Here is a 22,184-nt window from a genome sequence, read left to right on the forward strand (position 1 = left end):
ATTAAAAAACAAAATGAAACTTAACTGTATACAGTACCAAACACCACAAATAAATCAAGACAAATAAAATGAAAAAAATGCAAAATAAATGATAATAAAAGCATCAATAGTCTTAAAAACAGAGTTCCTATAAATAACAAAAAAAATATAATCAAGGATAAAAATGGACAAAATGTATGATGAGACAAATCACTATTAACTTTTCTATACTCATTTTCAGATATATATATATATAAATGGTCAATATAAAAAATGCTTAACCTCACTAGTAGTAAAAAATGCAAATGTTGAAGCAACAATAACATGAGAAATATTTTACCTGTCAACTTGGCAAAAATAATAAGTATGGTATCAAACAGGAAAACAGGTACTTCTTTGAAACAACATTCCTGGACGGGCCATTTGGTAAAAGTCTTTAAAATGTGCATTCTATTTTTAGGTAATTTATCCAAAGTAAAAGCTTATGGATGTGTGCAAAGACTTAGCTACTTGTTCACTAAGGCTTTGTTTATAAAAGTGGTAAACTAGAAATAAGTTAAATGCCTAGCAACAGAAAAGAGTCTAACTTGTGGTTCATGATAGAGTTTCATGCAGTCATTAAACACAATGGCACAGAATGACAGTCCTTAACCAGGGCTTATTCATCAAGTTCACCCGTGGAACTTCAAAAAAAACCATGGTGCTCCACACCCAGAAATTCTGATTTCGTAGGTCTGAGTCTGTGTTATACTCTCAGTTGGAAACTACTGTTGTAGAAGTAGATTTAGTGACACAGAAAACTCTCATTACATTGTGGAAAATAATTTTAGAAAAACAGACCACATTATTATAAGAAGAAAGTATACTCTCACCAAAATGGGTATAGAGGAACATATCTCAACATAATAAAAGTCATTTATGATAAACCACAGCCAATATAATGCTCAATTGTGTAAAGCTGAGAACCTCCCCACTAAATTCAGGAACAAGACAAGGATGCCCACTCTCACCATTGCTATTCAACATAATATTGGAAAGCCACAGCAATCAACAAGAAAGAGAAATAAAAGGTATTCAAATTGGAAGAGAAGAGGTAAAACTGTCACTGTTTGCAGAAGCCATGATTCTCTATACAGAAAACCATAAAGACTTTGTATACAAACTATTAGAACTAATAAATGAATCCAGTAAGGGGACTTCCCTGGTGGTCCAGTGGTTAGAACTCCACACTTCCACTACACAGGGCACAGGTTCCATCCTTGCTCAAGGAATGCACACATCCCTACTGTGCAGTGCAGCCAAAAAAAAAAAAAAAAAAAAGGCAAAGGAATTCAGGAAAGTCGCAAGATATAGGATTAACATATTTAAATCTGCTGCATTTCTTTATACTAACAATGAAATATCAGAAAGAGAAAGCAAAAAAAAATTCCATTTAAAACTGTATCATGTTGGCACAACACTGAAAATCAATTATACTTCAATAATAAATGAATAAATAAATAAAACTGCATAAAGAAGAAACCTAGAAATAAGCTTAACCAAGGAAGTGAAAGGCCTGAAAACTATAAGACACTGATAAAAGAAACTGAAGATGATTCAAAGAAACAGGAAGACATCCCATGCTCTTGAATTGGAAGAATTAATGTTATTAAAATGGCCGTGCTACCCAAAGCAACCTACAGATTAAATGCAATCCCTAAAAATATTCGTGACATTTTCCACAGAACTATAACAAATAATCCTAAAATGTACATGGAATTATGAAAGAACCAGAATTGCCAAAGCAGTCCTGAGGAAAAAGGATCAAGTTGAAGGCATAGCCCTTCCAGACTTCAGACTACACTACAAAGCTACAGTAATCAAAACAGCATGGTACTGGCACAAAAACAGACATACAGAACAATGGAACAGAATATAGATCTCAGAAATAAACTCACACACCTATAGCAGATTAATCTCTAACCAAGGAGGCAAGAGTATACAAGGGAGAAAAAAGTCTCTTCAGCAAGTGGTATTGGGAAAGCTTGACAGTCTCACGTAAATCAGTGAAATTAGAATATTTCTTCACACCACGTATAAAAATAAACTCAAAATGGTTTAAAGGCCTAAATATAAGATATGACATCATAAAACTCCTAGATGGGAACATAGGCAAACTGGACATAAATCATAGCTGTATTATCTTAGATCAGGCTCCCAAATCAAAAGAAATAAAAGCAAAAGTAATCCTACTCAAACTAAAAAGCTTTTGCACAGCAAAAGGAACCATCAACAAAACAAAAAGTCCACTAAATAGAAGAAAATATTTGCAAACAATGCAACTGACAAGGGGTTAATATCCAAAATATACAACAGAGCATACACCTCAATATCAAAAAAGCAAACAACCCAATAAAAAGTTGGCAAAAGACCTAAACAGACATTTTTCCAAAGACGACATACAGATGGTCAACAGGCACATGAAAGATGCTCAAAATCACTAATTACCAGAGAAATGCAAATCAAAGCCACAATGAGGTATCACCTCATACTGGTCACAGTGGCCATCATCAAAAAGTCCACGAATAATAAAGGCTGAAGAGGGTGTGAAGAAAAGGGAATCCTCATACACTACTGGTGGGAAAGTAAATTGGTGCATCCACTGTGGAAAACAGTACAGAGTTTCCTTAAAAAATTAACACAGCAACACTATTTACAGCAACCAAGACCTGGAAACAACTCAAGTGCCTATCAACAGACAACTGGTTTAAGAAGATGTGATGTATATAAACACAGCAGACGATTACTCAGCCATAAAAAAGAATGAAATACTGCTGTTTGCAGCAACAGGGACCTAGATAATATCATACTAACTGAAGTCAGACAGGGAAAGACAAATATGTGATATCATTTATGTATCAAGTCTAAAAAACAATACAAATGAATGTATACACAAAATGGAAACAGATTCATAGACACAGAAAGCAAACTTACAGTTACCAAAGGGGAAAGGGGAATGGGAGAGATAAATTAGGAGAAGGGGATTAACGGATACAAACTACTATGTATAAAAGAGATATCAACAAGGGCACAAGGAACTATATTCAATTATCTTACAATAACCTATAATGGAAAATAATCTGAAAAATATGTATATATAACTGAATCACTTGTGTTATATACCTGACACTAATAAAATATCGTAAATCAACTAGGCTTTCCTTTTCCTGTATTATGGCAAATTAGATATCTTCAATGACTTTTTTCCTTTTTTTTAAAATTTAAATTTATTTATTTTAATTGGAGGCTAATTACTTTACAATATTGTAATCGTTTTGCCATACATCAACATGAATCCACCACGGGTGTACACGTGTTCCCCATTCTGAACCCCCCTCTCACCTCCCTCCCCATACCATCCCTCTGGGTCATCCCAGTGCACCAGCCCCGAGCATCCTGTATCCTGCATTGAACCTGGACTGACAATTCGTTTCTTATATGATATACATGTTTCAATGCCATTCTCCCTACTCATCCCACCCTCTCCTTCTCCCACAGAGTCCAAAAGTCTGTTCTATACATCTGTGTCTCTTTTGCCGTCTCGCATACAGGGTTATCGTTGCTGCTGCTGCTAAGTCGCTTCAGTTGTGTCCAACTCTGTGTGACCCCATAGACGGCAGCCCACCAGGCTTCCCCGTCCCTGGGATTCTCCAGGCAAAAACACTGGAGTGGGTTGCCATTTCCTTCTCCAATGCATGAAAGTGAAAAGTGAAAGTGAAGTCGCTCAGTCGTGTCCAACTCTTCACAACCCCATGGACTACAGCCTACCAGGCTCCTCCACCCATGGGATATTCCAGGCAAGAGTACTGGAATCAATGGCTTGACTGAAGAAAATTTAAAAGCTAAATAGCATTAAAGAGAACAATTTGCATATGCTTAAATAGAGAAAAGACCCAGCTATATACTTCAACATGTTATTGGTGTGTGTGTGTAGTCTCTGTCATGTCCGATTCTTTATGATCCCATGGACTGTAGCCAGCCAGGCTCCTCTGTCCACGGAATTTTCCAGACAAGAATACTGGAGTGGGTTGCCAATAGGAGGTGGTTCCTCCTCCAGGGGATCTTCCTGACCCAGGGATCAAACCTGTGTCTCCTGCCTCTCGTACACTGGCAGGCAGGTTCTTTACCACTAGCACCACCTGGCAAGTGGTTATCTCTAAATGATGGAATTATTGCCTATTTTTTCTTTTTCCTATTTTTTACTTTTTCTCTGTGAATCCGTTTCTGTTTTATATATACATTCATTTCTTTTTCCTTTTTGTCATTTTCTCCTGCCAATTGCTACAATTAATACATATGAATTCTTATTAGGAAAATTAAAACTAAACATTCTCCTCTTATAAATCACAAGCTCATTTACAAAGGAAATGTCTGATAATCAAATAAGAGGTTTAGGAATTCTAAACAATGCTTTATACATCTGTTCTTGGATGGAATTTTTCTCTTAGTTATTTTAAATTCCCTGTCTGTATTACATCTCTACCAAATTTCAACTATTCCAAAGTTTATACGTGATTATAAAAGAAGACTCATTTCAAGAAAGTCAACACTGACCGAAAGACAACCTTCGTTCACTGCAGCAGCTCTCATCTTTTAGACGGCCCAGGAAATCTGACAACAGCATAGTCCAGGCTGTACTGTGCTGTGTTTAGTCCCTCAGTCGTGTCCCACTCTTTGCAACCCCAAGGACTGTAGCCCGTCAGGCTCCTCTGATGGGAATTCTCCAGGCAAAAATACTGGAGTGGGTTGCCATGCCCTCCTCCAAGGGATCTTACCAACCCAGGGATTGAACCTAGTCTCCCACACTGCAGGCAGAGTCTTTACCACTGAGCCACTAGGGAAGCCCAAGAATGCTGGAGTGGGTAGCCTATCCCTTCTCCAGGGGAACCTCCTGACCCAGGAATTGAACTGGGGTCTCCTGCAATGCAGGTGGACTCTTTATCAACTGAATAGCCCAGGCTAAACAAGGACAAAGCTAAATCCCAAGTATGTAATAAGCAGGAAGACTAAGCAAAGGAGAAACATCTTACCTGTCCATTTCTAGGTGGATCCTCCATAGCCGTTGCCTCCTCAAGCAGACTGATGCTTGATGACACATTTGCGCTGAGTTTCCCTAGTGATGCTGCCTCCAGCAGCTCATTCATTTTCTTCCTGGTTTCCTCCTTTGTTACGGCCAGTTCTCTCTTTAGGATCTCTGCACGATGCCAACGCTGCCATTCTGTAAAATGGTGTTGGAGAACTTGTTTCCGGTTATACTCAGTGGCCAGCTGTTGTTTTCTAAGCAACAAAGCACTTCCATTAAAAAAGAAGCCATTTACTGCTTTTTAGTTGATAATATAAATGAAATACAAGTCCAAAGGAGTTCTAGAGATGCTACATCATAGCTCCAGTTTGTTCTTTTATTTAAGCTCAAAGGAGTCATTTTATAAAATTCCCCAGTGCAAAGGCTGTGCTCAAAGAAGGCAACGACACCTCAAGGCACTGCCTCAGAAGAAAGAGGGACTGTTCTGTTCTGTCATACCACAAAGACTTACTAAATTTTTTTATTACCATAATATAGTTTCTGAGAGGTTTTGGAGGGGAAGGAGCAGAAAGAACAGGTATTCAGGTAACTACTTTTACAAATATATGAATGCATGAGGGAGATATTCAACTATACTTGCAAATCTAAGGAAGACAGGTTTGGGAGAAGGAGAAAGGGACGAAACTTAACAAGTGAACTGTCGATAATCAGTTAAGTATAAGACATAAAAATCAACATGAACCTTGTGGAAGGACTTGGTCAGGGAAAGGATCTCTGAAGAGAAGGACTCATTTCCCAAAGCCATAAACTGCATGAATGAAGGACCCCCTTGTGCAGATGCTTGTTAGCACTAGAAGTATGTGAAGGGAATACACAAGGCACTTGCTCCCACAGAGCTCACTCACAACCTAGTAGGGGGTCTGGTGCACTCTCTTCCTAAGGAAGAGCTCCTTTTGATTCCTGAAAACTTCATGATGTTAGGGCACATGACTGAGTGGAGTTGGGAACTGCCAGCTACATTCCCCTCCCAAAGGGGCCCATAATTTGGAGACATTTTGGTGATAGCCAGGTGACAATTCAAGCATAGAGGTCTCTGAGGTCAGTCTATAAGTGGATGATTATCGTCTCTGAAGAAGGGAGCTGTAGAGCTTGGAACTTATGTCACAACCAGGGTCCATTTTGAGATTTAAAATCTAATACTGTTTAGATATCTACTTAATTTTACCTTGTAAAGGTGACTTGAATAAGTTCTCTACAGCACTATTTGCATATCCACTTCTGTTAAACATATATAACACTTAACCCTCCTCATGGACTTTTTGGGGTCATATCAAAAAAAATCGTAACATTTTAAGCCAATGAGTCAGAAGAACATTTCTACAGGTCTTAAATGCTGAAAGTGACTTTTAAACCTTCTGTGACTGACACCTACACTAAGAAAAAGTGTTACACCATGATTTCAATATAAGCTTATGTGTGTATGTGTGTATGAAACAAAGTATATATAATTGAAACAAAAGTTTTGTCAAAGGATATTTACCCTTACTACCAGATATGTACTCCAATGTTTCTTTTCTAATCTATTCTATTTTTTAAAAAACATACCTTGTCTTGAGGCTGATTTTAGGAGCTATTAATGAGTTAAAACCATTAGTTTGAAAGACTACTCGAGAGTCACAGAATTTAACATATGTCAGAGGAGTTGGGTGAAATAACCAATTAGAGTAATGTTGATTGAAATAATAGCATTTAGGATAAATGCTAACAGCAATTCTGCCAACGGCATATTTCATTATATATAATTATTTCTTTCTAATGCAATGATAGATAAAAAATACTTGGTGATTGACTGATGGTTTCTATAGTAAAAATACAATATGGTAATAAACATTTATATATGATATTTTACTTTGATAGAAAAAAAGAAAGGATCTAAGACTGAATGACCTCGAAATAAAAATTTTAAAAGAAATAAGACTAATAAATCGGGTAGCAATGCAGGTAAGAGCAAAGCTCAAAAAATTTCAACGTCTAAATAATGAAACAAACAAAACACCCGATGGCATTTTACTCAAGTGAGTGGAAATCGTAAACTTCCACAGGCTAGAAGATGTATGTGCTCTGTCTAATTAATGTAAAATTTGATTTCCATCAATCTGGGCATGAAGAAGTGTGAAGTTTACCTGATATCTCATGTTTTTATAGCATAAACAACTAAAAGCTGTACTGGACTCTTGACTGTCAAAGAGAGGGGTTATCTGGATAGTATGAAAAGGCAAAGAGAAAAATACTTCTGGAAATATAACAAAAAACTAAAGAGTTAAAAAAAAAAAGTGGGTTGAAAATGCATGCTTATTACTGTGTTTAGAGCTTTCCCTATTGTGATAATGCAGGGATTCGAGGATGTACTTGGGTTTGTGGGAAATGGTAGGAACACAGAAGCCAGGGATCCAGAGACAAGGCTGGTTCTGCTCTTGCTCCCCTGTGGTTCCCTTCAGCAGAGTGACACTTTTGCAGACAAGCCCATTTTTATACCTTTAAAATGATGATACTAAAAGCATAAATATTTCTGAAACTGAAAAATCACTTCTTAAAAGCTCAATCAGATGTGATTTACTTCAGCATGCTAACCCAAAGAAATGGTTCCACAGTTCCCAAATAAACATAAAATGACGAGGCCCTTTATGGATCCTGTCCCAATGTTTCCAAGGTAAAATCAGGGAATTTCTGACAAGAGTATATAAATTGATCATTATAATTATTTAACAAATGCAGAGAAAGGCTGTCTCCAAAGAACTAAGTATATAAAATGTAATAGGTCCAAATAGGAATTTAAAAATGAACCAGGCTGCTCAGAATCAACACCTCAAATGCTACGTAGCTGTTGATCTAAAACACAGTAGTCAGAAGAACACTAACTAGATAGAGGACCCTGGGCAAGCAACTGAAAGTGTCTCAGATTCCTCTTCAAAAGTAGTGTCACTCTAACAACAACAAGCCCTATACAGCCCATCACACAGGAGTCTGTTTTTAAAGATGTAATTAAATTTTAAAAAGAACCTGAACATATAGAACACATGCATGTGTAAGGTAACAGCACTATCTAAGGACAAGACTATTAGATATCTAAAAAGTGAGTTTTTTAAAAGGAAGTGAGAAATGATAAATAAATAACCATATGCTAGTGATCTGATAAGAGTGCTGAAATCTGATGCAGAACACAAAAATAGCAATGATGCAAACAGCTGCATTTGGGATGAGCGGGTTCAGCAGGAACAGGAATGCATAAGCTAATGCATTCCGAAATACACCAGGTAGCCCCCTCCAGGGAAAACATGCAAGTTAACACAGCTCTACTTTAAAGAGATTTAAAGTGAGCCAGCCAGGCCAAGTCTGGCTGGTCCTCCTGCCTCTCTGGCAGACATACTAGGAGCTTTACCAGCTTTGGATGCCACGTAATTTCTAGCCTCTCAAATGGATACCAAGATGAGCATGGGGGAAGGGCAATGGACCGTGATTAACAGAGATGCCTCATAAATGACTGCCCTACAGCACGCTGAAATCAGGAGGGTCAGAAATGGGGACTGGCAGTCTCCTGTCAGTTCTGCCTTCCCCCACCTGGCTAGCCTGGCGGGTTCACCCCAGCCTGTCCCCACACAAGCTGAGTATGTACCGGCTTACCAGTTTTCCCCGAAACTGAAAAATGCTCTCTTCTACTTAGTCATGATCTATCTCTCTCAAAAGATGGGACCCAAGAGTTCCTATTTTTAAAAAGCTGCTTGGGGGACTGCAATGCATGATAGCCAAGTCTATGTCATTCCTAAGTTTTTTATCTTATTGCGCCTTCTGTTGCAATTATTTTTAGTATTTGGGTAAATTTTTAACTTTCCCACTTAGATTGAAAACTCCTAAAAGGCAAGAATGTTCAACACTCTTTTTAGTTCCTCTGCAGGTACTTAAGAAAGAGTCTAGTATACAGTAAGCATCAGTAAAGCTGACCAGGTGAGCGAATACATGCTATCAGACAGAATAAATGAATGAGTGAATGAATCAATGTCACGGTTTGAAGGATGACAAAGGGCCTGCCACTGCACTCCCCAGTCCCCATCACTGACATTCTGGGCACTGTTCCCAGACACTGCCTATTAAAGTGTAAGTTTCTTAGGAGGGATAACATCAAATTGAGGAGTACAGAGACGGAGTAGGAGGGGCTAGAGGGACACAGGGAAGAGAGATGAAAGCCTGGTCCAGGAAAGGCCCAAAGCACTTGTTCAAGAGAAGGCAGGGTTGAGGATACTGTGGAGATTAGTAAGGGAAGGACAGAGATGCTTCTCAGGAAAGAACTGAGGAATCGGGAGAGTAGGCTCAGGAAGGGTGGGGAGAGAATGTTAAAAACAAGCCCTGCTTCTTTCCAATGTGTCCAGACTGGCTATAAATGGAAGGAATATGGTGGAGAGGAGGAATGGAAGATCTGAAGCCAATTTTCATAAGTGAATATGCTAAAGAAATTAAAAATACAGTTCAAGTCCAGTACCACCACGGCCGAGGGTCTAACAGTGTTGTGTGCCACCATTTCGTTGTATTACCTGAGCGGCTAAATCCTTAGTTAAGAGTTTGGGAATATCTGTCAATGTTCCAATTTTATTACAATATTGTACTGACATTCTATATACATCAAAACTACTTTTAAAAGGAAAAAGACAAAAATTCCTATTAGGGAATTTTTAAGAAAATTTAGAAAATAAACCTTTAGAAAAAGGAGTATCTTTCAGGAGAAATATATGAATGAGTGAGACTCTGAGCACAGGCTCAGTAAGAAAAGAAGGTGACTGAATCAGGAATGAGAAGAGAGGGATTTGTTGTTGCTCCAGAGAGAAAGTGGGAAGAACAGAAAGGAAGGAAGGCAGAGAAAGAAGCCCCAAATGCTGGGCCCTGCAAGGGGGACAGGCCAGTAAGAGGAAAGCCCGAGTGGCAAACAAATGTGGATTCAAGAGCTGGAGCCTCAGGACACAGCTGAGATCTGAGAAACAGACACAACACATGACTTTCACGTCCAGGTGAATGGGCTAAAGAATCACCGATGTTCCGTCACTCTGGTAAGAGTTTAATTTCTATAATGAGTAACCCATTTACAATAAATGTGCTCTACCCTTTGATCCCACTATTTAGGGGAAAAATGCTTGAAAATGTATGGAGTTAAATTACAGAAGAGGAAGCAACCGAGTTCTTCATTCCTCCACTGGCTCACCTATTATTCATCAGTTACATATTTAGCATTCACAGAGGAACTGGGAGAAACTCTGACAAGCATGGCAAGGGGATCCTGGCTCTCCTGACACCCTTAGTCCCACTGACACTTCTTGGTTTCTGCTTGTAGTAGCTACCTTTGAGCTTTTTTCTCCACTTCTAATAACCGAAACTTCTTTGCGCAAAATCACCCAAAAATTTCCTAACGCAATCTCTAGAGTGAAGAACATGCAGAGTGCCAGGGATTTGTAGGAAAGCAACATGAAGGACAGTGTGGCTCCTTTTCTATATTTCTAGCTTGACTTGTTATTTCTTAATTACTGCCCTGGTTTCACACCTGCAACCATCTAGAGTCAACGGCGATATACCAGAAATACATGATTGTCTTAGGGAGCCGTCACCTAGATTTTCTTTAACTAGGAGCAGCACAGTATAGGAAAAAGCATCTGACTCAGCATCCAAAGGACCAGGCTCTAGTCTTGGATGGGCTACTTGACGCTTTATGACCCTGACAGAGTTGTTCATCCTTTCTGTGCCTTACTTTTGCAATCTGTAAAATGATACTCCTTGAGCTATCTTCCTACTCGAAGAGTTTCTTGCTGTAAAGGTTCATAGTAAAAAAAATTATTATAAGTTAAATATTTTCTAACTCTGACACTTAAAAAAAATGTAGTATCTGTGCTGAGCATTTAAAAATAGACATTTGAAAATAATTCACAGATATGAGACAAGAAGTTCTAAGAAGATCTTAAAAAAAATTGGCACATTATGCTATTATGAAATCCCCATCTAGTGCTTTCATTTTAAATAGCTTAATTGGAATGGAATCTCAAGTTGTTCAGATTTTTCTTCTATAGGTTTCTTCTTCTGGCATGTAAATTTCACAGACCACTCTGAACTTTAACATCTTAGTTTCCACTCCTGTTACCCCCTCACTCATGATGTTTCCCCTTTGCAACACCTCTAATTTCCTTCCCTTTTTTATCCAACAAATCCACCCAATTCTTTGGTCCATCACTGGGTCCTCAAAATTTAGAAGTAAATTGTAAAATGCTCCTTCCCCACACTGAAGATATTCCCTTAGCATACTGTAGGAAAGGAAAATTGTCTAAGTCACCATACTGCTTAAAAGTCTTCAGGCATTCACCTTTATTTACCAAAGAATGCCTAAACTCCTTGTCTTACCATTTAAGACCTTTCACAAGTTGATGAACTTGACAACCACAGGCTTGATTATTTCCAGCCACGTTTCATGCCATCATCTCACTCCCTACTTCTACTTAGGAACATCCCACTAACCGCATACAGAATCCAACTTAAGACCCATCTTCTTGATAAAGCCCTTCCTGATTGATTATATTCTCTGCAGCAAAAGATGGAGAAGCTCTATACAGTCAATAAAAACAAGATCAGGAGCTGATTGTGGCTCAGACCATGAACTCCTTATTACCAAATTCAGACTTAAATTGAAGAAAGCATGGAAAACCACTAGACCATTCAGGTATGACCTAAATGAAATCCCTTATGATTATACAGTGGAAGTGAGAAATAGATTTAAGGGCCTAGATCTGACAGATAGAGTGCCTGATGAACTATGGAATGAGGTGCGTGACATTGTACAGGAGATAGGGACCAAGACCATCCCCATGGAAAAGAAATGCAAAAAAGCAAAATGGCTGTCTGGGGAAGCCTTACAAATAGCTGTGAAAAGAAGCGAAGCGAAAAGCCAAGGAGACAAGGAAAGATATAAGCATCTGAATGCAGAGTTCCAAAGAATAGCAAGAAGAGATAAGAAAGCCTTCTTCAGCGATAAATGCAAAGAAATAGAGGAAAAGAACAGAATGGGAAAGACCAGAGATCTCTTCAAGAAAATTAGAGATACCAAGGGAACATTTCATGCAAAGATGGGCTCAATAAAGGACAGAAATGGTATGGACCTAACAGAAGCAGAAGATATTAAGAAGAGGTGGCAAGAATACACAGAACTGTACAAAAAGGATCTTCACGACCTGGATAATCACGATGGTGTGATCACTCATCTAGAGCCAGACATCTTGGAATGTGAAGTCAAGTGGGCCTCAGAAAGCATCACTATGAACAAAGCTAGTGGAGGTGATGGAATTCCAGTAGAGCTGTTTCAAATCCTGAAAGATGATGCTGTGAAAGTGCTGCACTCAATATGCCAGCAAATTGGGAAAACTCAGCAGTGGCCACAGGACTGGAAAAGGTCAGTTTTCATTCCAATCACAAAGAAAGGCAATGCCAAAGAATGCTCAAACTACCACACAATTGCACTCATCTCACACACTAGTAAAGTAATGCTCAAAATTCTCCAAGCCAGGCTTCAGCAATACATGAACCGTGAACTTCCTGATGTTCAAGCTGGTTTTAGAAAAGGCAGAGGAACCAGAGATCAAATTGCCAACATCTGCTGGATCATGGAAAAAGCAAGAGAGTTCCAGAAAAACATCTATTTCTGTTTTATTGACTATGCCAAAGCCTTTGACTGTGTGGATCACAATAAACTGTGGAAAATTCTTAAAGAGATCAGAATACCAGACCACCTGACCTGCCTCTTGAGAAATCTGTATGCAGGCCAGGAAGCAACAGTTAGAACTGGACATGGAACAACAGACTGGTTCCAAATAGGAAAAGGAGTACGTCAAGGCTGTATATTGTCACCCTGCTTATTGAACTTATATGCAGAGTACATCATGAGAAATGCTGGACTAGAAGAAACACAAGCTGGAGTCAAGATTGCTGGGAGAAATATCAATAACCTCAGATATGCAGATGATACCACCCTTATGGCAGAAAGTGAAGAGGAACTAAAAAGCCTCTTGATGAAAGTGAAAGAGGAGAGTGAAAAAGTTGGCTTAAAGCTCAACATTCAGAAAACGAAGATCAGGCATCTGGTCCCATCACTTCATGGGAAATAGATGGAGAAACAGTGGAAACAGTGGCTGACTTTATTTTTCTGGGCTCCAAAATCACTGCAGATGGTGACTGTAGCCATGAAATTAAAAGATGCTTACTCCTTGGAAGAAAAGTTATGACCAACCTAGATGGCATATTCAAAAGCAGAGACATTACTTTGCCGACTAAGGTCCGTCTAGTCAAGGCTATGGTTTTTCCTGTGGTCATGTATGGATATGAGAGTTGGACTGTGAAGAAGGCTGAGCTCCGGAGAATTGATGCTTTTGAACTGTGGTGTTGGAGAAGACTCTTGAGAGTCCCTTGGACTGCAAGGAGATCCAACCAGTCCACTCTGAAGGAGATCAACCCTGGGATTTCTTTGGAAGGAATGATGCTAAAGCTGAAACGCCAGTACTTTGGCCACCTCATGCGAAGAGTTGACTCATTGGAAAAGACTTTGATGCTGGGAGGGATTGGGGGCAGGAGAAGAAGAGGATGACCGAGGATGAGATGGCTGGATGGCATCACTGACTTGATGAACGTGAGTCTGAGTGAACTCCGGGAGCTGGTGATGGACAGGGAGGCCTGGTGTGCTGCGATTCATGGGGTCGCAAAGAGTCGGACATGACTGAGCAACTGAACTGAACTGAACTGATATTCTGTAGGAGCCTCCTCAGTTACTTCCCTCTAGTAGGTTCTCAACAGCCAAAGGAGATACATTACAAAGTATATAATGCTAGTCCACACCTGTACTATTTCTAGATTTCATCTTCCCCACAAAACTGAGTTCTTAGAGGACAAGGGGTCATGCGTCAGGCTCCTATGTACCCACCCCAAGGCCTGATGCTGCCACGGGGATGCACAACTCCAGCAATGACACTCCCTTCTATCAATACATGACGATACTTTCACATACGATTCATCCAATTTTCCACCCAGAATGAACAACAGAATCGCTGGTTGAGAAGTGATTAAACCTAAGACCATGAACTGCTCCCTCCAGCTTTTCTCACCAATAAACAAATGGTTCCTTCTACATCTATGATTTTGGTTCAAGAAGGCAAAGTTGAGCTTGGAAATCAAAAGAAGAAAACATATTTAAAGTTGATAGAGCAAAAGAAAGTTTTCTTTGAAGATAAATTCTGTGTCATTCACAAGTCTAAGAGGGAACTGATATAAAGGTGTCAAAAACCTCTAAATAAGGTGCGGGGAAGTGGGAGAAATCATTCTTGCAAGGTTTGCTCTCCCAAATGGATGTTCTTTCCCTATGTCTGTAATTAACATTCTGTGTGAGGACAGTGATTTCTATCAATGAAAATTACTAGCACATAAGCTAACATCTGTCTCCTAAATTGTAAGATGGTCCAGGGTGCAATGCTACTATGTCAAAGGACAAGGGAAAAAGCATAATACTAACTTCCTTAAAAAGAAAGAAAACCATGTACATTTGTATATTTTAATCCAAATTTTTTTGCTTATAATGTTCAGTTAAAATTTTCCAGTTTGGAATTTAACAGAGAAAAACAGTGATATATTTTAAATGTAAATGAGATGATTCCAGTGAACAGCATTTTTAGAGCTTATTTTTGGGTTCTTCAGGAGGAAAGATGTCCTACATAAACATAGAAACATAAACATATGTCCTACATATACATTTTCATGGCATATAATTCATGGTATTAATACATATAATAGTACCTGTTTTCTTCTCTAAGGTAATTTTCTATAGCTTGAGTCTCCCGCCCCAACTTCTGGGATCTTGTGTAGTCTCTCCAGGCCCGCAGGACCTTCAGTTGCAACTTCCAGTCGGACAGGGTCCCAGCTTTCCCCAGCTTAATCCTATGATCAAGAATCAGCTTGTGCCAGGCAGAGAAATACCGTTTTTGACACTGCAATGGAAACATTGGAAAATCAGTGCTAGGGTTTCTAATATCTACTGATGGGAACCCTCTCCTCAGATTCCCCCCTCATACTTTAACAAATCTAGGAACTTGATGGAAGGGGAACAGACAATTGCTTTATGCCAAAAATGATGAGAAACACTCAAGTCTTGCAGCTAAGGCACTATCAGCCTCATGACTTAAGCTATTACTAAAATATTTAACTCTTGTCTTAAGGCACTAATCCTACGTAGAGCTGGAGGAGCTGTCACAACTAAGATCTAAGTTAAGAGGCCTATTTGGGAGACTTGAAAGGTCTGCTTACAATAGATCTCCTGTGCCAGACTGTCTTGGGGCTTACATGCCAACCGGGAACATCACTGATGTTCTACACAAATGAACACAGGAGATCCCATAGCATGGAATGCAGTTTCTGGTGCCTCAGAACAAGACAGCTAAAAATGGCTTCAGCTGAGCTACCACTGACCATGACCACATGACCGCTCACCAAAAGCAAGCTCACCAGTGCTTTTGGTGAGCACTCCAAGAGAAACTAGATACCCAGGCTGCTTGCAGTCTTCCATTATATGTATCTGACAACAAATCAGATAAGGTCTACTGACCCTAAGGATGTCTCCAGAGGAGTACTTAGGGTCCCAGGCTAAGACCTACATCTTCTATTTTCACATTTTATGCTCCTACTTCATCAAATTACTTTCAGTTCTTGGCCTTATACCAACCACACTGTTTTTGCACTTCCCCATTTATGGTCATATTAATTTCTCTGTCCTTTTATGCCCTCTCTTTGCCTGATGACTTCAGAAGTCACCTCTCTCGGGAAGCCCTCCTATTACCAATCACTCTCCCCACATGTAAGTACTCTTCCCCTGGGTTGCCAGAGCAACCTCTGCTTTCTAGTCAAAGCAGTCCTCATACTATATTACAGTCACCTGATACCAGTCTTCACAAGGCTGTGAGCCTCTCGAGAAGGGCCTGGCAGATCTGAGAGTGCCCACATGTGCATGCTCAGTTGCTCAGTCATGTCTGACTCTGAGATGCCATGGACTGTAGCCCACCAGGCTCCTCTGTCCGTGGAATTCTCCAGGTAAGAATACTGGAGTGGGTAGCCACGCCCTTCTCCAGGGGATCTTCCCAACTCAAGGATCAAGCCCAGGTCTCCTGCACTGAAGGTGAATTCTTTACTGTCTGAGCCCCCAGGGAAGCCCTGTACCACATGTGGGGGGCACTGCATAGATAAGTAACTGCATAGAAAGTGACTCTGGGAGGTCCAAGAGATGCCTAGCGACCAGCATTAAGAACTTGGTGGCCATACCAGGGTTGGCCCTATTTATTGCTTCTTTCTCTTTAAAAATACTTATCCTTCACTATTTCAACATTTAGTAAGCACCCACAGTGTTTGAATTTCAGGATTCTGAACAAGTTTTTTTTATGATATAATCTCTGCATTGTGAGGTTATAAGGAGAGAGGGTATATAACTTAAAGACAAATAGCATAGGCGAGCATAGGCTGGAATTCCTAGAATAGCTCATTTGGCCTGAAATAGTTCCCACAAAAGAAACCAATTATATTCTCATTTAGACAGACTAAAAAATCTTGTTTTTTTTTTAATAATTTTCCATTAGGAGAAACCACAAAAGTCTTTAAAAAGTCCTTGTTCCTTCTCCATTATGTCAAACAAGGACAGATTTTTCTAGACTTTCACCTTAGACTCCATGGAAAGAAAAACAGGAAGGATGGAGAAAGTAAGAGAACAGGGAGGAAGAACAGAATGAATGAAGGGAAATTCTCTGAACATAAGATACATTTTTAGTCATAATAAGGAAAAGATGCACAGCTGCCTGTTGAGGGGGTATGTTTTTTGATTATTATTTATCTATCCCAGAAAATACAGCATGAAAAAAATAGTGTTAACTTGCGCACTGTAGTCTAAAGAAAATATCATATCTATTTTCAGATTCATTTAAGAGTTTCTTAAGAGACTTGATGAAATATTCTATATATAGGTAACTATCTCTAATTTTAACTCCTGGAATATTTCTAACAATGAAATAGTGCAAACATAATCCACCTTGATGATAATAGCACTATTAAGAGTGTCCTTCTTGGATTTCCACATTCTTTCTCTCTGTAAAATTCAAAGCATTTCACATGTACAATTTTATTAACTCATAGACCATCATTACAAAATAGACTTCAGATATTATGATTTACCTTACCAAGGCAAACTTCAAATTGAAAGGGGATAATGGCTAAATTCACAAAGTGAAGAGTTCATGGAATACCTAAGGCTAAAATGAAACCATTCAGGCATTCTGATGACCCTAATATACCAGGCAAAAATTCTTTTAAAGAGGACGAGCAAATTATTTGCTTTTTTTATACTGAAAGAGAAAGAATTTGATATATCACTTACCTCAGTAGAAAAGCACTGCTAGCAAATGTGAATTTAAGAGGGGGAAAATTTGAATTTGTAAATGCCATAGTCAATATATTAATATTTCTTCAAAAATACTTAAGTTTAGACTTTGAGAGCAAAATGATCAGTTCTGAAGGTCTGTAATTCAGTTTCACTACACAGAAGTTAATAGCAGCAAAGTGACATACTCATACAGTAACTGCTTTCTTGAAATCACCTTGCCCTTGGTTTTTATCCCTGTCTACTACAAAGAGCAATCCAGCAATCCCATTTAAATTAAAAAAAAATAAAAGTATGAATCAATAGTCACTTAGTTATACTTGATTCACAGTAAACATTATTTAGACAAACAGGAGTCCCAAAAATGTGCTTGGAAGAAAATATTTGAGAGAGGAAAAAAGTCTTGGTTCTGTCTGCTCTGGGACAAGATGCTAGCACTCTGTTCTTACTGAGGACAGACAAGAAGTGCCACAGCTGACAGTCGCCATCTACTTACCCTTCCTATTACGCTCCCCCAAGCAGAGTCCCCACAGTGCTCAGGCCTGCTTCTCCTCTACAGTTCTCTACTCTGGAACTACAGAAGGGCTCTATCCCTTTGCTCTTTGAAACAAGAACTATTACTTAAAACCAAAGCTGGTTGGAAAAGGAACAGATTCTGCTTAAGCCAGAGAACCATGTTTGAACGAGGCAGACAACTAGTCCTATCTCCCTCTGTTTCTTACCTAGCTCATTTATTTCTGCACCATGTTTTTATTTCTAATAGATTCTCAAATAATGTCATTTTCTCTTTTACTAACTTCTAACATCTCTTTTTTACAGTTGTGGTGATAATTAAGACTTGTTACAGGTAAATAAAATGCTGAAAATCACTGTGGGAAGAACTGCTCCTAAGTACATATCTACCTGCACTGCAGGCAGACTCTTTAGACTGAGCTCCCAGGGAAGCCCCATGTTTAAAATAAAATATGACAAAGTGAGTTCAAAATTGGGAACAGAGTACATCAAAATTGCCACCCTGCTTATTTAACTTTTATGCAGAGGACATCATGGGAAGTGATGGGCTGGATGAATCACAAGCTGGAATCAAGATTGCTGGAAGAAATATCAATAACTTCAGATATGCAAGCAATACCACTCTAATGGCAGAAAGTGAAGAACAACTAAAGAATCTCTTGATGAGGGTGAAAGAGAGTGAAAAAGCTGGCTTAAAACAACATTCAAAAAACAAAGATCATGGTATCTGGTCGCATTACTTCATGGCAAACATATGGGGAAAAAGTGAAAACAATGGCAGATTTTATTTTCTTGGGCACAAAACTCACTGTGGACAGTGACTGCAGCCATGAAATTAACAGATACTTGCTCCCTGGAAGAAAAGCAAATCTAGACAGTGTATTAAAAAGCAAAGAAATATCTATGTCACAAAGGTCCATCTAGTCAAAGCTATGGTTTTTCCGGTAGTCATGTACGGATGTGAGAGTTGGACCGTAAAGAAGGCTGAGTGCCGAAAAACTGATGCTTTTGAGCTGTGGTGTTGGGAAAGACTCTTGACAGTCCTGTGGTCAGCGAGGAGATCAAACCAGTCACTCCTAAAGGTGGTCAACTCTGAATATTCATTGGAAGGGCTAGTGCTGAAGCTCCAATACTTTGGCCACCTGATGCCAAGAGCTGACTCACTGGAAAAGACCCTGATCTTGGAAAAGACTCAGGGCAGGAGGAGAAATGGGCAATAGAGGATGAGATGGTTGGATGGCATCACTTACTCAATGGACATGAGTCTGAGCACACTCCGGGAGATAGTGAAGGACAGGGAAAGTGAAGGACAGGATAGCGAAGGACTGGCATGCTGCAGTCCATGGGGTTGCAAAGAGGTGGACATGACTGAGTGACTGAACAACTACAAAGTGAAATTTAGAAAGTTTTTAAGTGAAATGCTTTTCTTCTTTCAAAATCTTCTACAAAACATCATTCAGTCATTAAGGATTCCACTCAAGAGAAGAAATGACAGCTCACTCTGCTAAATTTATTACCTGCACTGGAGTTGCCCTCCTTTTGTTGGCAAGAAAAGCTCTTCCCTGAAGTGTAATCACACCGCTGTCACTGGGAATGATTGACGTTAGGTGGAACAGCAATTTGCTATCTAATCTTCATTGTAATTCTAACCCTGTCACTAGAGATGCTTGTTCTGATTAATGAAGTGGGTAACTCATCAGAATTCCTCTGCTATTTCCCTTTTGTCAGAAAGCTCAGTGATAATTGCATCAAAATTCTCAGTCATGGAAAAATAAACAATGAATTGTAAAGAGGACAAAAATGTCAACAAGTTTACAATTTATTTTTGCTGAATGGAACTAACTGTGGTGCAACTAGTGGTCTAGGGGAGCCAACCAAGGACCGAAGGTTAGAAATAAAGGGCTCAGCTGACTCTTGGCTGCTGCCAGGCCCAAAGAAACAGACATCCTAACACTATACAAGAAAGCAATCCTCCGTATCTCTTTTCCTTTTGGAGGACCACTATCTTGAGGGGGAGGACCCCACAGACACTAAAAAGTGCCTGAAAGGTGGAGAGGAGGACCTTGCAATTTATTCATATGGTGTATCACAATGATTGATCTGCATATGTTGAAGAAACCTTGAATCCCTGGGATAAACCCCACTTGATCATTAAAAGGTATATGATCTTTTAATGTGTTGTTGAATCTTGATGATACAGCACTGAAAAACTGTCCCCTATATCCCATCTTACTCCTGATTTGAGAAAATCGTTGTGTCCCCCCGACCCCTGAACACATACACTCTTATAACTACATAAATACATCAATGAAAAAAAGATCAGTTTTCAGCACTCAGTGCTAAGACCTGGATTTGCTGTTGGGTTTCATGGAAAAGCCTAAACTTTGACAGCCAGTGCTATGTGAAATGCTCACAGTGGCTACAGACAAAAGGTACTTTTGTTATGGACTGAAAGCTGTGATGTCATTTTACTTCTGTGTTTAATTTTTTCCCCTTCACTTTTAAACTTCAAAAGAAGAAAAAAACCCACTTTATGACAGAAATTTGACAAACATCCAAAAGCAGAATACAAGAATAAACCCCCTCAGTCAGCTTCTTCTGGAATTTAAAAATAAATTCCAGACATCAGACATTGTATCATTTCACCCACAAATGCATCAATATGTATTACTAACACAAGGACATTTTGTAAATTCTTCTTAATTCTTCTAAGAAGTTTCAATCAATAATATTGCTGCAATTATCTAATTCAGTTTCACTGCAGAAGTAGCAGAATTTCAGAAAGCACTTGCTTAGTCTCATCATATTACATTTTTAACCAATAAAACACTTTGGGATCTTTTAACGAATGACATAGCACAGTCCATAAGCTGACTCTTCACTAGGCTAGGGCTCCTTTCCCAACAAAGCCTGGACCAATTTTCATAACCTCATGTCTTTAGAGAAGGCTGAGCTACCACTCCCCATCATCTTCTCTTTCATGCCCTTCTAAACCTTCTTCCCTCTTCTACCAGTCTCTCCTCCCTGCCCATTCTCCCCACCCTAGCATCACTGAGTCCCCCCACCCCCAACCCCTGGCAACTACAACCAAAAGTACGGTTTACCTCAGAATATATTAGACAAATGCTGGATCCACCTCGTGTTGTCTGACAGAAGACAATGATGTGAAGTCATTTGTCCTCACCCATATGGTTCTTAAGATCCTTATAAATACTCACCTGAAATGTCTAGTGTTCAGGGGAAAAAGCTATTCTACTCGGTATAATTTAGAGAATGGGCTTCATTTATGCCAAAGACTCTTAACTTTTTTAAAAGCAGAATCTAATCAGCATTTTTAAAAAGATTTTTTAAAAAAATCACATGCTTCTGAATTGGAACCTCTTGGATCAAAATGGCATTTTGAAAAGCAAAACACCATTGCAATGTTTTGGTAAACTGGCTCTCGCCCTGTCCCTTCTGTGAGAGGTGAGAGTAAAGAGTACAGTAACAACTAAACACATAGCCTCTTTACTAATACCAACAAAATTTTATTTAGAAATTTTCCACTGAGTGCCTATATAAAGTAATACATAATAATGCTTCAAAGATGTCCTAAAATGCACACCACATGCTATCCTTGGTAATAACAGAGAAAAGTTACATGAATTCCAATATTCTTCATGTGTGTGCCCAACATTTCTCTTACTTTGCAGTTTTATATGTAAAAAGGCTTTTCTTTCATTTCCTTCTCCAAACATAAGACAACATTATTGAGAGGAGAAAAGCAATTGCTATGTTTCAGTTCAGAAATGGTGGTGTTTCAGTGTTATGTAGGCAGTCCTGCAAAAATAAGATCTCTGGGAAGGAATCATGATGTATAAATGAGGTTCTTACCTACATTGTACAGGAGGCAGTGATCAAGACCATACCCAAGAAAAAGAAGTGCAAAAAGGCAAAAATGGTTGTCTGAGGAGGACTTACAAATAGCTGTGAAAAGAGAAGCGAAAGACAAAAAAGAAAAGAAAAGTCATGCCCATTTTAACAGAGAATTCCAAAGAATAGCAAGGAGAGATAAGAAAGCCTTTCTCAGTGATCAATGCAAAGAAACAGAGGAAAACATTACAATGGGAAAGACTAGAGATCTCTTCAAGAAAATTAAGTGATACCAAG

At 39.1% G+C, this 22,184-nt stretch overlaps 1 protein-coding gene across 3 annotated transcripts in view; it reads right to left on the reverse strand.

The window, feature by feature from the left end:
- CCDC191 (coiled-coil domain containing 191) overlaps positions 1 to 22,184 on the reverse strand; it is a 97,755-nt gene that overhangs the window by 45,540 nt on the left and 30,031 nt on the right. For all 3 annotated transcript variants that reach the window (XM_060417855.1, XM_012094732.4, XM_012094753.4), the window contains 2 exons: positions 14,903 to 15,093; positions 5,049 to 5,295 (listed from right to left, as the gene is read on the reverse strand). In XM_060417855.1, coding sequence (XP_060273838.1) covers positions 5,049 to 5,295; positions 14,903 to 15,093 — 438 coding nt within the window. The remainder of the gene's footprint in view (positions 1 to 5,048; positions 5,296 to 14,902; positions 15,094 to 22,184) is intronic.

Source organism: Ovis aries, chromosome 1 (assembly GCF_016772045.2).
Source record: "Ovis aries strain OAR_USU_Benz2616 breed Rambouillet chromosome 1, ARS-UI_Ramb_v3.0, whole genome shotgun sequence".
NCBI lineage: Eukaryota > Metazoa > Chordata > Mammalia > Artiodactyla > Bovidae > Ovis > Ovis aries.